At 40.6% G+C, this 13,711-nt stretch overlaps 1 protein-coding gene across 1 annotated transcript in view; it reads right to left on the bottom strand.

Annotated features, from left to right (window-relative positions):
* Window positions 1-13,711, bottom strand: part of PRRC2C (proline rich coiled-coil 2C) — a 55,380-nt gene that overhangs the window by 40,323 nt on the left and 1,346 nt on the right. The window contains 10 exon segments of the mRNA XM_017729573.1: window positions 2-249; window positions 976-1,050; window positions 2,046-2,187; window positions 2,451-2,538; window positions 2,620-2,753; window positions 3,319-3,398; window positions 3,766-3,944; window positions 5,873-6,004; window positions 9,012-9,118; window positions 12,405-12,582. Of these exon segments, the coding sequence (XP_017585062.1) occupies window positions 2-249; window positions 976-1,050; window positions 2,046-2,187; window positions 2,451-2,538; window positions 2,620-2,753; window positions 3,319-3,398; window positions 3,766-3,944; window positions 5,873-6,004; window positions 9,012-9,118; window positions 12,405-12,582 (1,363 nt within the window).

Below are 13,711 nucleotides of genomic sequence, written 5' to 3'. Positions count from 1 at the left end.
TTCCCGAGAGGGTTTTGTCACACAGCCGAATTTCTCATTTAACCGTTTAAGCTTTTCAGCACAAGCTGCTTTTCGCTGTTCTTCCATTCTCCTCTCTTCCTCTTCTCGCCGCTTACGGGCTCGCTCCACTGCAGCTGATATCTCTGACTGCTGCCTTCTCCTCTGCTTCCAAATTTCATCATCATCTGGTACTGGTTTAGGGGGAAAGGGTCCCTGCCTTCCCATCTGGCGATCAGGGGGAGGAGGGTGCTGTGAGAAGAAAATCAGTCAAGTTGAACACGTGTTACATAAACAGCCAGCTGAAATACAACGTTTTAACTATTTGTCAGCACATGTCTATCTGCACAGCATTTTTAAAAAGCAAAACTTGAAAGAAAAAGCCAGCCCTGACCCTTCCTGACCCAGTTCAGACTCTCACAACCCGAGCTCAGAAAGGAGAGTAAAGTAAAGAATCACTTGGGCTCATGTCAACTCTCCATCACCATCAAGGCAAAGTGACAGCGAAGACCACAAACATATTTTAGATTTGGTTACAGGCTGCTCTAAATTTCAGAGACTCAGGGCAGATCTCAGACAAAAGTCCCTCAGGAAGCCAAGAAATTTCAAGGTAGCTCACGATAAGAGAAATTTTAGTTCACATTTCATTTGGGACTTCATCTCCACATCTGCCTTGGCAGCCAGCCCTCCAGCACTGTTCCTCTCCAGTTCCCAAGTGGGGCTGGATATCGAAAAGCTCTTGAAATTCTTGTGCATTTCACATGGCACTTATAAGATGGGGCTGTTTTACACAACTGGCAGCATGGCTGTGTTGGGGTTCCATTCCTACCAGCCCCAGGCATTATGATAATTTTACTTGTTAAAGGAAAGGTTTATTATCGTGTGAAGCATATTTTTACTTCTCTTAGTCTAAATCCCTCCACCACAGCATTAAAGAATTAAACTCAAGGAAGTAAGGACAATTCTAATCTTTCTTACCGGTGGTAGAATAGATTTTGGAGGAAGAGCAGGGCCACCTCTTTCATGTATAGAAGGCTGCGGTGGACCTCGATCCTGTTGGATCAAACACAGTACTAGGGTAAAGCAAGCTCATAACCACAGCCAAGCTGAACTATGAATTTTTCATTTACTGTTTTCTACTGCATTAAGATACTACACCTAATAAGGCATCTGCATTCAACACAAATCTGCATGCAAAACAAGGGCAAAACCGTTTTCACTTTTATGTACTGAGAGCTGAACAATTTAAAAATTCACACATCCAAATTTCAGAGTCTATGTTACTGCACCATTTTTCTTTAGATTCAATGTAGCATCAAACCTTAAAGAACAATGTGATCTTTAATACAGAAAGAAAGTCAAGTAAAATCAATCCCAGATCCCCCATCTTCATTATTACTGGTGTCAAGAGAAAATATTTCTGGGAAATTTTCAAAACCAACCGTCGCTTTTCCTGGGGAAAAAAAAAAACCAAACCAAAAATAGGGCTGTATCAGGCATAAATTGAAGTGGATAGCAATATTCCTCTACTAGAGGAAACAAAAAATGGCTGAGCTGATGAATTCTACATGGTCTGTATAAAATCCATTAGCGTGAGAAGTGAACTCACATTACAGCTACGCTGCACTGCGGAAAGTGGACCATGATACTAAAAAAATCCCCACACCCATGAAAAATGTGTGGGCTATTTATCCACTGGACAACCTGATAAACACCAGAATGGCTTCATTCAGTTCCAGGGGTGGACAGACAAGAGTACTGAGCCAGTCAGCCAAGCCACAGTGCCTGACACAAGAGCTCTCACCCCTCACAAGCGTGGGGCAGAACACACTACATAAAGTCATGCTATTTTTGTGCTGCAACCAGAGGCAGCTAAGTTGCATGCGTAGCACCTGATCAGTTAGCACAGCTCAGATAATGCTTTCAGTAGCTAATGCCTTCCCTCACGTTCATAACCTTAATTGACCTGACAGTTTGGAAAGACACCTCAGTCGGAGCTCTCCTGACGAGGCTGTTGCCACAGGAGCCGAAGAGAAGAGCACACAAACCTGATCAAGCTGAGAGCTTTTGCTGTAAGACCCTTTGGCTGCTGCTGCGGAAACCTGGGTGGCTGACTTGGCATTTGTCTGTTCTTCTGTTTCCTTCTGGCCATCAGGACTCTGGGAATCTTTTGATGGTGTTTGTTCATCACTGTGTGCAAAGAAATAAGAAAAACAGAATGCATACTCCACACAGGTATTTGGTGATTTATCTTCAAGCCTCAGTGTTTCTTAGTCAGGACAATTTCTACTCCACACCCAGCTGACTAGAGTCTGCAGGCAGTTATGCAACTGAATACAGTATTAAATTACTGGAATTAGTGTTATTGGAATGAGTACTTGCACTCATTTCATTCAATCTTTCCAACATCTAGTTAAGTGACATTTCACATCTAATTGGCAACATCAACTCACCCACTTTCCTTTTCTTTTTGACTGCTTCCTTGCTCATCATCATCACTGAAATTTAACTGCTCGGTGTAATCCACTTCACTCTGAGCACCTGATGCATAAACAAATATTCAATTAATCTTTCAGAAACATTCAGCATACAAATAACAGACCATTAATCTGATGTTCTTACCTGCCCAGCCTTCATCGGCCTCAGCATCTAGATTATCAAATTTATCAAGCTCTTTGAGTTCACTAGCACTAAGAATGGATGGGCGCTCAATAGGTTCTGAGCACCACGAGGGTGGGCCTCTTCCCCTTGGGCCTCTAAAAAAATGAGAGAAACAAAACCCACTGCCTTTACTTATCCACAAATGACAGATAAAAAGTCAACTTGTATGACTATTTGAAATATACAGCACTGTTGTTTCAAGCACAGTATAAATGTGAGCACGCATGCACGTGTGACTACCAGAATTTAAATAATTACTCTTGCATGTGCACAGCTATCCTCCACTACAGAGAAATGCACAAAGTGGAAAACTAATTTTGAAATACCAGGAATTGACTACTTTCACTATAACAATGGAGAAGTCCTTTTATGGGCAAATACCGGTTTAAGTTTCAAAAGTGTTCCCACAAGTGACTCCTGCTCTTCACAATCAAAAGCCCTGTATTGTGCAGAATTGCCTGAAGTTTTGTAGGTGAGCTCTCAAACTTCAGACACTCCATGGCACTGCTCCACACAAGCAAAACATGGGAGACTGACCAGTGTCAGTTCTTATGCAGTGTATAATCACCATCAAGATACTCAGTGCAAATTATTTCTTTTTTTTAATTAAGTCACAGAGTTCATACCCACACAAAACACCACCACTTGTAGGTTTCTTACCTGCCTGGCTCAGAATTGGGAAATCTTGTTGGACCTTGCATGGAGGGAGGATATGCCATTCTAGGATACTGATTAAACATCTAAAAAGGGTTTAAAAACAGGAGCCATTCATTTAAAAGTATCACTGCATTAAGCATACTGAGACCATCAAGGGAAGTAATGGAAGTAAAGCAAGACTCTTCACTCAAGAAAGTTTGCTTAATACCACAAGTGTGTGACACCAAGTCCCCAGGTTAGAGTGACTAGAAGTGTTAATCAACTCCTGACAAGTTCAAACTCCACGTGGCAACAGGTAGCCAGCATCCTCTGAGGTGCTGGTTTCAATCATGCCCTTCCAGGAGAACTGATAAGAATTCCATGGAGGGGAAAGGAAGAGACATAAGAAAATCACACTAGCCAAAAATCAGTCCCTGCAGCTTAAAAACCATTCAAGCAACCATCACTCACGTAAGGAGGCATCATTGCTCTGTACTGGGATGAGATGGGTGGCTGCTGCTGGCCATTCAGCTTGGGCTGAGGGACCTGGGGCAACCGCACATCCCTCTTGTCTCCTGCCTTCTGGCCATCATTTTGTTCTGCTGGTGTAGCACTGGCATCTTCTTGTCCCAGAGCCTTAGGGTCCTGATCTGTTGGAGAACCAGAGAGTTGTTCTTTTTACCCCCACCCCTCCAACCAGTACATCTGCATGGACAGAATCAGCACAAGAAAAGCCAGGAATAGACTTTATACTGGAGATTTACAGCCAGGGATGGTGAAGAACACACTGCTCCCACGCAGCCGTCGATGACACAGCGATCTGTGCACACACACGTTTTTATCTGCTACTGAAACAAGCAGTGGCCACTTGAGAATCAACAGAAGCTGCTTCCTGATCCTCTTCAGCCCTAGGTCCAGCTGTGCTCCTGAAGGGCCAGAGATAAATTTATGGACTGCTCTAGCTGTCCCATTCTACCTTCCAAAACACAGTGCAATTTAGGAAGGATACTGATTATAGCACAAGAAAGAAAACAGATTTAGCTGTGCTAAGTGGGCCACTGCTGACTCAGTGTGAAGATGCTGTCAAGGCAAAGATCAAGCTTTCTAAGTAGCAAAGGCCTACCAGGAAACTCTCAAGCAGCTCAAAAAGAAGGGTAATGCACAGGTATGTGTCAAAGTGAAAACAGGTATGCAGAGTCTGGTTTGCATCTCTGCCTGATAAGGATGGAATAGAAGTGATAAGGGCTGGACTAGCAAATCATCCAGGAAAAGTCAGGGATTTTAATGACTTGTTATTTGTGCTAGGCAGTCCATTCTTTTAGGAGTTTCTGCCTGCAGAGCATGGGTTAGGACAAAAAAAACCCCAGAGTAAACTTAGCAGCAGTGCTCAGATCAATGGAGACCAACAATATCACAAACACGCACTGTAAATAATGTTCCTTTAGGGGCACAAACCCTTTAAGCAGCGTTAAAACTATGCTCCTAAGTATCCATTACAGTTCTTGCACTTATCTTTGCTGGGAAGCACAGCTGCTAAACAGGGAGTACTTGCCAAGTTCATTTAGCTTTCTGCTGTCAGACATGAAAGAAGGGCTTAATATAGCATGTACAGTGCTGACCAAAACTGTAACTGCCTGCAGGAGGCTGAACAGACACATAGCTGCTCTCATTTGGTGTTGGACATCTCTCCCATTTCCTGACAATTTCTTCTTTAGATCAAAATCAAGAGAGGACATGAACAGGCACATGGCCTTGGTCTGCAGGACCTGACAAACAAATCAAGGAAAACCAAGGCCTGTAACAAGGAAAGGAGTTAAGGATTCCCTGAGAGCCTAAGCCCTCTAAAGTGCCTATCACTGGCACAAGACAGTGCCAGCCACAGCGCAGGACAGGTCCATCGAACCTCATCAAAACCAAACTTTTGAGGGAGAAAGGAATCTTGTTTTCCACTGGTAACAAGCACAATCCCAAATACCTTCCCATTAAAGGGATCTGGGGAAGAAATACACATTTCTTTCCTGAGAGATGTAAACCCGGCACTGCTATGGTTGTTTTCACTAGATCTGCTGAAACAGATCCAGCTGGTCAGAACACTGCATCCAGGAGCTAAAGATGCCAAGGCACAATCCAGTCTTTTGGCATCCCGTAGAGTGAACTTCCTCTTCAGGAATTTTCAGGCTGCACTCTTATGAGTACCAACCACTTGAGGCCTGCCCTGACCATGATTTGTGTAATTAGCTAATATTAGAAGAGTTCCTTAAAGATGTATCTTACCTGCTGTGACATCAGCAGCTGGAAGTAAGAAAATGCCAGTATTGTGCAACTAACAAATGTTCCTCAGAGCACAACTACAGTCCTGACTAGGTTGGGAAAATGGGAAGTGATAGGATTAAACACACTATTTTCTGCACACCAGGAACACAGTGAAGCAGAATAAAGCCCCAAATATCCATTTCTTCAGTGTAGGAGTATTCTGATTAAAACAACATATTCATCAATTTATTTTGTACAGGGTACAAAAATAGTAAGTTCCACACAAGCCAATGCAATTTCACAATAATCTGTAGCACACACTTACTCTGCGGTCGCAGGTTGGGTCCTGAGCCATCTTCAGGTGCATCCTTATCTTTGCCTGACTTTTCCTGATCCCCAGCTGCTGGCAGACTGGGGAATTCTTGCTGGAAATAACTATTGATTGGAATAGGTGGACCTACACAGGAAGATATTCACAGTCACAACTTTCTGTAGGCAAAAAGTTCAGGAAGTAATAGAAGCCTGATCATCCTTTAGAAGTGAACATTACAGCTTTAAAAGAAAAAAGTTAAACATTTAAATGTTAAAGGCACAGTAATTCACTGGTAATATAAAGGGTTCACATTTGCTACCGAAGTCGTTAAATTTACTAGACCAACTATCCCAGCTGTTGAGGCTGAGAAAAATTCAGAAGCATTAGAGAGCAACAGCGGAACAAGACTTAACCCAGGGAGTACCTGGAGTTCCTCAGCTCTGTAAACACTTTTCCCCACTCCTTCCAGACAAAGATTTCCTTCTTTTCACTTTAAAACTATAGTCCACCCAAGAATGGGAAACTATGTAATTGTAAACATGTTTATGATTAATTACTGTTCTAATAATAAATCTCCAGAACTTTAAAATGCCACAGCTTTTACATTATGAGAAAAGTATCAGAACAACTGTAACATACTTTGATACCTAAAACCCTTGACATCCTAATTCAAGACTTGAATTTAAGACTTCTGTTGTACATGGTATGGAAGCCAAATACATAGGTTGTCTTCCTCATCAGAATGTTTTGTTGGCATCTGCTTTGCATCAATTTCCTCCCCTCCCCATACACATAATGTATAGGGACCTATTAGATCAGCAGCATTCTAGTGCCAAATCACCAATAATCTTACTGAGTGGGGATTTCTATTCCAACAGCCTGAAAAACACACTGTTCCTGTACCTGTCTTTATTACTGACTATTGTAAGGGACACTGTATTAGGCTACATGGATTATGTCAGAGGGCAAACTCACAAAAAAGGCTCTGAATATATGGTGTCCAAAACCCCCAATCCCAACGATGGATGGGCTTTTTTAACAACAAGGAAAACTTCTGTTCTCTCCAATCTCTGAAAGAATCATTCAAAAAGAAGAAATGCAGGGATCCCAGTGGGATTTTATTTGGTTGGGTTTTTTTTAAAGAGTTAAACACAGAATAAAGTCCTCACTCTGTGCTTTGTAAAGGCATGACAGCAAATACCAGTACTCAATCCCTGTGTCTACAAATTTCCTTGAAATCTTTCAACTTTCGTTCTGACTTCACATACTACAGATCACATTTTCTTTTTTTTCCTTAATGGACACGGACTGTTGCTGTTCCCCACATCCAGTGACTTGCTCAATAGGACGAAAACCAGTCCCACTAACCAGATGACCTGTCAGGCAAGGGAGCCCCTTCTGAAATCCTGTGGCATGCAACACTCATGAGTTTTATGAATCTTGAAAAATGCTGTCTGCTCAGGGCTACACAGTGAACAACATTTTAACTGCAAAGTAATAGCATCAGTGATCTGCTTGACTGTGTTTAAGCTACAAACCCGAAACAGCCAGACTGGCAGCCAGCAGTTCAGAAAAGTTAAAAAATTCTAAGATATTTTGGTAGTAATCTACTCCAACTTTTAGCTGAAGCGTGAGCTGAAAAATACACATTTTTACATGTTACATTTCCTAAGCTTTTCCTTTCTCCATGGCCACCAAGAGGATCAGAGAAAGGTTTAGCCTTGCCTCACTCAAGTTTTACAAGAGCACGAGGCAGCCACTGAGTGACTGCTGGAACGCTCACGAGGCAGCTGGAAAAACTACAAGTTCTAAGAGCCAACTGCAGCTCAGGAAAGCACAACAGGTGTACCCTGAGTTTCAAACCCAGGACAGCAAGCAGCTGGTGCCAATTCACATTCAATGCTTCTTCTTGAAACAGCAAACCCAGTGCTGCATAAATTGAATGAAATGAGGGTGCCATCTGGGCTGGGCACACGAGCTGCCATGGTAACTATGAAATAATTAGCTAAATGCATATGGAAGCCACTGAGCCGCATCACTATTTCCTGTGTCATGGAGATGATCTTATCAGCTTCTGCAGGAAGGTTGCTATGCAAATCACTTTGCATCAGTGTTAATTCATTTTTTTTTATTCTACAGAAATCCTGTAAAAGCTTAAAGGAGAAAAGTTTCTACACTTAACAATGAAGCACTGAACATTATTGAGGAGAGCAAGGAATGGAGAATCTAGAATTGTAATTTCTAATACTCCATGCAAAAAAAGCCAAAATCATTAGATATGTGATTTAACAAACTCCGTATAATGTTTAAGAAATTACCTCTGTGCAATTATTATAAGATGCCTATTCAGAAGAGAACACAATTCTTCACCTGGAAAGGCTAAACTCCATTTTATGCCAGGGAAAGCTTGCAAGTCTCAAAACTCAAGGACTAAAACATGCTGCAGGTTATTTATCATAATGGAGACAGGAATTTTAACTAACCTCTCACTAAATCTGCTGAAGATTTAGTTCTGATCTTACATCTGTAATGAAAACACTCAAGCTAAGATTCACACTGATGGGAAACAATTTTCCATCTTTTCATCCAATTATGTTAAATAACCCTCAAAACACACCTTTAATTTTTTTCCCAGAAAGAAAACTACTTAAACACTGTCACTTTGATACTAAAATAACCAAGGAATCTATAAAATTAAGGGAAAAGTACTGCTGTTTCACGTTTAAACAGAAGCAAATCTACACACACTTTGCACAAAATGATCCAAAATTATGATCGGAATGACCACCAACTGTTTATAGCTCTCCTTCCCATGCCAAAATTGTTTGTACTATAAGTACTGTGATTTTCCCTTTTCACCACAGCTGTGTTCAAGATTTTTCATTGCCACCACCACTTCCCTGTCAATTCACAAGAGGTGACTACACTGACCTTCTAAAAGTCAGTCAGACCTGCTGATAAATCCAGCTGCAGCTCATCTGAGTGACTGGGGACAGGCTCACTTTCCAGCCAGGAATGTTGCTTCCACAACTTTCCACAGTCCCAGCTGGCCTGGCCAAACCTCAAGGGATTGCTGAGTGTGGGGGTCTCTCCCAGCACAGTCTCAGCCTGATATCCAGTGTAGAACCCCTCCACCCTGAGCAGCACTCACCTTCTTGTCCCCCTGGTTTGGTGTTGGCCCAGGATTTGGCAACAGGAGCTGCTTCTGGAGGAGCAGGAACAGCAGGTTTTGGCTGTGTCTGTGGCACGTCTGGCTGTCTGGAATTAGAGGAAAAGCACTTGTGAATACAAGAGGGTGAGCACAGAATAAGATTGTCAGGATGGCTACTGCAAACAAGGGAATAAAATAAGGGAGTTGTGCAGCTGAAGAACCAAAAATTACTTTTCCTCAGAAAAAGTATTTTCTTACATAAAAGGAGTTGTTATAGTAACAGTTAAAAAATTGGAATAAATTAGCTAATTATTTCAAGATTCCATTTCCCAAAGAGGAGAGGAATGAATGAAAATGGCTGGGCAGAAAATGCAGCCAGGCACAAATTGAATTACAGCTTTTAAAGAAGTATATTGCACAATCAAAAAAACAATCCATCTACAACCATCGAAGGGAGTAACTTGGATTAATGTTCTCCTGCCTCGGGAGTTAACAGAGGAAAGCACTTCAAGACCACCATGAACTGAGAGTAAGAAGGCAAATACGTGTCAGAAATTACTAAGTAAAAGGAACTGATAACAAAAAATTGTATGGGTACCATGAACTGGAGCCCAGAACCTTAAGTCTTAAGAATGGTCTCAGTCTCACCATCTTAACAATGAAGAGACGTAAGCGCTCTTTTTGTCCAGTGTAAAAAACCCCATACATAAGACCTTTCTAGTCTGCCGATTCAGTCATATTGTTTAACTTCTTTCAATAAAGGCTATTTCTGAAATCTGCATATTCAGATAACTTAAGACCCAAAGCATTAGTGTCTAAAATCAACTAAGCCTAACCCTCCAGCTCCTCAGTAGGAACTTTTGATAAAACAGGAACTATGGAGCAAGTTCTGTATTCCAGAATCACTTTATTATACCAGTGAAGAGAGAAGTAGCGCAGTATCATACCAGTTAACTTAAAAAAAACAACTGTACATGCTTTAAGTAGATCCTAAAGTGATCCTAAAATTCTGAAGACCACCAGTGAGAAATCAGTTCCATTTGGGTTATGCTGCGATCAACCCAAAGCACTATAGAGGACTCTCAGAACTGACAGAGAAGTAAACATCATTAAAAAGATCATTCCTGGGGAGAAACACACAGGCTTGTCATAAGAATAACTAAATGGAATTTTCATGTTTCCAGAGAGAATTGCAATCTAAAAAAATAAAAACCAGTTCTCATTATTTTCTGTTTTTCACTTGCATTTTCTTACAGCTGCACATTTTCTAAGCATTCTTTGGGGAATTTGTGACTTATATGACACACAAGTGAAACAAGGAACAAGACTGTTAAAGAAACTATTCCTTGCATTTCTCCCGTTCCAAAGACAAACCCATTTAGAATTTTAGTTATCCAAGCACTGCCCTGCAAGTATGGATGAGTTAAAGAACTCAGCTGCATTAATCAAATCAATACACAACAGCCTGCACTGTCCAGGAAAGAGACTGAGGCAATACCCACAAAATGAGTGACAACTCAAGAAAGTAGTAGAATAATTAATTTTCCTAATTACAGGGAACAACACATTCATGTGAACTCCAATGCAATGATACAAGAGAAAAGCCATTAAACTAAAGCAAGCTGTTATCAAGATGTAACCTTTATCTGCAGCACTTTTGAGAGGAACAATAAAACACTTCACAAGTAAACTGCAGCATTTCAAGCACATTGAAATATCACAGAAACACCTCAGTAGTCAAACAAACGGTCTTAATATTTGAGCAAACACATCAGATGGTCGAAATTTAGGAGAATTTACTCATGGCCTGGGCTTACATACCAATTCCTGGGAACAAATCTTTCCCTCACTAGTTTTACTTGCATGCGAACTCCAAGGCCTTTATCAGAGTAAAACATATGAAAATACAAAGGCAAACAACCTCCAGTTGAAGATAAGGGACAGCTTCTTACTTGTTTTTAAACATAAAATCAACTACTGGTATGTTCTTCTAACCCATGGCCATGGAAGGCTTGTTTTAGTCAAACAAGCTACCAGCTCAACACAGACTTAACAGGGCAAAGTGTAAGTGACCTTGAAGTACAGGGAGATGTTGTTAAAGTACCAAACAAAACACAGGGCAGAAAACTGTAAATCTGTAGCTTCAAAAGCTTAAAATAAAAGGCTAAACAGAAACACTTTATTCCTGAAGTCTAACAGCTTTTTAGAGAGATGTCAAAACTTGGTATTTAAATGCAGGAACATATACAAAGAGAAATAAAGGGATAGAAAGATGGCAAAGGAAACTCTTAGACCTCATATTTTGCTTTCACAAGCACTAGCAAACATACAACCACTGGCTGTACATTCCAGTGTTTTTCAGAACAATTTGTATGGAAAGAACTAACACTTAAACCTTGCTTCTACTTATGCAGGGAGAATCACATCCAATTTTAAGCTTACACGGCAAAAAAAAAAACCTGCTTTAAAATACTTCCCAATTAGAAACTGAAAAGTTTCAGTTTTTATTTAGTTTCTTTCTCTGCAGGGCCATGAGTTGGACTCGATGATCCTGATGGGTCTCTTCCAACTCAGCATATTCTATGATCCTTTCATTCTACTTTCTTTAGTTGTACAAATGTGAAACAAATCTAGCACATGAAACTGCACTGAGCATGGGAAAAGTTATATCATACAAGGTATACAGCAATGCATCAACACTGCCACCACTTCTGTCTTGTTCACAGCACATACTGGAGGAGAGTGAATTAACTGCGTAGAGTCTAAGATAAAAAAATTTTGAAAGTCTGTAGAATTTATGGCATTCTAGCCAAAAAAAATAAAGTGCAAATATTAAGAACCATTAGGAAAACAAAGCAGAGATTTAAACAAATGTTTACAAACCAAGAATTTTTGAGTTTTCTCTGCTATACATCACAACAATTACAATTAAGTAGATTTTTGCATACTCTCACAAACTTGCAAGCTATTATCTAATTTTCCTGCTGTGTTCCTTGGGGTTTCAAGAGAATTTCCATGTACCTAGAATTTCAAGAGCATTTTATTTAAGGTGATGACACTGATCTTACAAAAATATGTTATAGCATTTCCTTTCAACAGACATCAAAACTTACACGTCCACAGAAATATTCTTCCCCTTGTATAGAACTTATAAGCAGAACATTTTCAACTTAAATGTGAGGGGCTTTTTTTGTGCAAGGTTTTTTTTTACTAGCCCTCTACTGGCAAGATTCTTCCTCACAGAACTTAACAGTGGTGCTATTTCCTCTCTGGTAACTACCCTGAGGACAGTCCAGTGCAGCCAATTTCTTCCCAGGCCCTGCCAATCCCTAGTGTAGGCAAACCTGAGAGAAATGGCACAGCAAATCAAGCTAGAGCTCAGTGGTCACTTACTTCTCTTCTTCATGCTGTTCTTGTTTTGAAGCCCATCCTGTGCCGTCTTTAGGCACAATGTTCACATTGGGGTCGTTGCCTTTGTTCTCTGCTTTGAGGCTGGGCAGATTAGCTGGGGGAGGCATCCTCCTGGAAATAGCAACTTTTCCAAGACTCTGCAATCCATGGCGTGCGGCAACTGCGTACCAGAATAGGAAGTGCAAGTTAACAAAGCTATTTAGCAGACAGTTTTTAAGCAGAGCTACATAATGTTTTGTAAGTCAGAAAAATTTAAGAGTATAAGAATTAAGAATTTAAAATGCTTCAGAATTTAATTTTTAAAAAAGGGAATTGCAAACACTTGGTTTGGGAAAACTGGAGTATTTTTTGAACAGTGAGTCATTATGGTTAGCCTGATCGAGAGATTAAAAAGGATATATGGCCCCACCTTTATACACAACATTCAGTGACAGAAAGCTAAAGAAGCCATTTAAAATGTGATATTATTGTCTTAATACCCTCCAAGATTTTGTCAAGCATTATTCTCTTGCTCTTCTGTGAGCTTAATGTACATTGATGAGTACAGGAATACCTCTATGGATCCAGCGCATTTCTTTTTTGCTGCAAATTTAGCTGGCAGATGCTGACCTTGCAAAAACACTCTTACAAATTTTATTTACTCCAGACCACAAGTACGAAGCTAATGCACCCCACAGGATATTCAACCTACCAAGTAACCAACTGAGAGAACAAGTACAAGTTACTGCCCTGGATAAGCTGTATCACAACAAACAGCTCAGTTTCAACCTTTAAAAAGAATATTGTGGCAAACTTTAACAAGCTTAGGCACACTTTTTCTCTTTTACACATGATTTAGGCAGTTATGTCAAGTCAAGTTCAAAACCTTCAGAACATCATTTCCCCCTCCTTCTCCATTTAATGACTCATGAAAAAGCAGGTTCACTATCACCTTATTTGAGATAGCGGTATAATTTTTATCCAGTGGTTGTCCAAAAATCAAAGCCCCTGAGCTGAAGTGAGCCTTGCCTTCTCCTTAATCAAACACTTCCAGTATGGCAAATGTTAGTGCAGTAAAATGCACAGCTGGGGAATGGCACGTCTTTATTTATCCACATTCTACTTCCTACTAGACTGCAAGCACTGTCTCTCTGAACTGATACGCTTGTTTACAGCTAACCAGAAACTACAAGGAATGCTGCCTTCAACAATCCTTCCACTTCACTGCTGTACCAAGCAGTTATGAAAAACCATGCTGTGGTTAAGTGCTCATATACTCTGCACTCTTAATTAGCACTGCAGGAACGATG

The sequence above is a fragment of the Corvus brachyrhynchos genome, unplaced genomic scaffold (genome assembly GCF_000691975.1).
Source record: "Corvus brachyrhynchos isolate BGI_N302 unplaced genomic scaffold, ASM69197v1 scaffold101, whole genome shotgun sequence".
Classification (NCBI taxonomy): domain Eukaryota; kingdom Metazoa; phylum Chordata; class Aves; order Passeriformes; family Corvidae; genus Corvus; species Corvus brachyrhynchos.
This window is presented reverse-complemented; position numbering and strand designations above follow the sequence as displayed.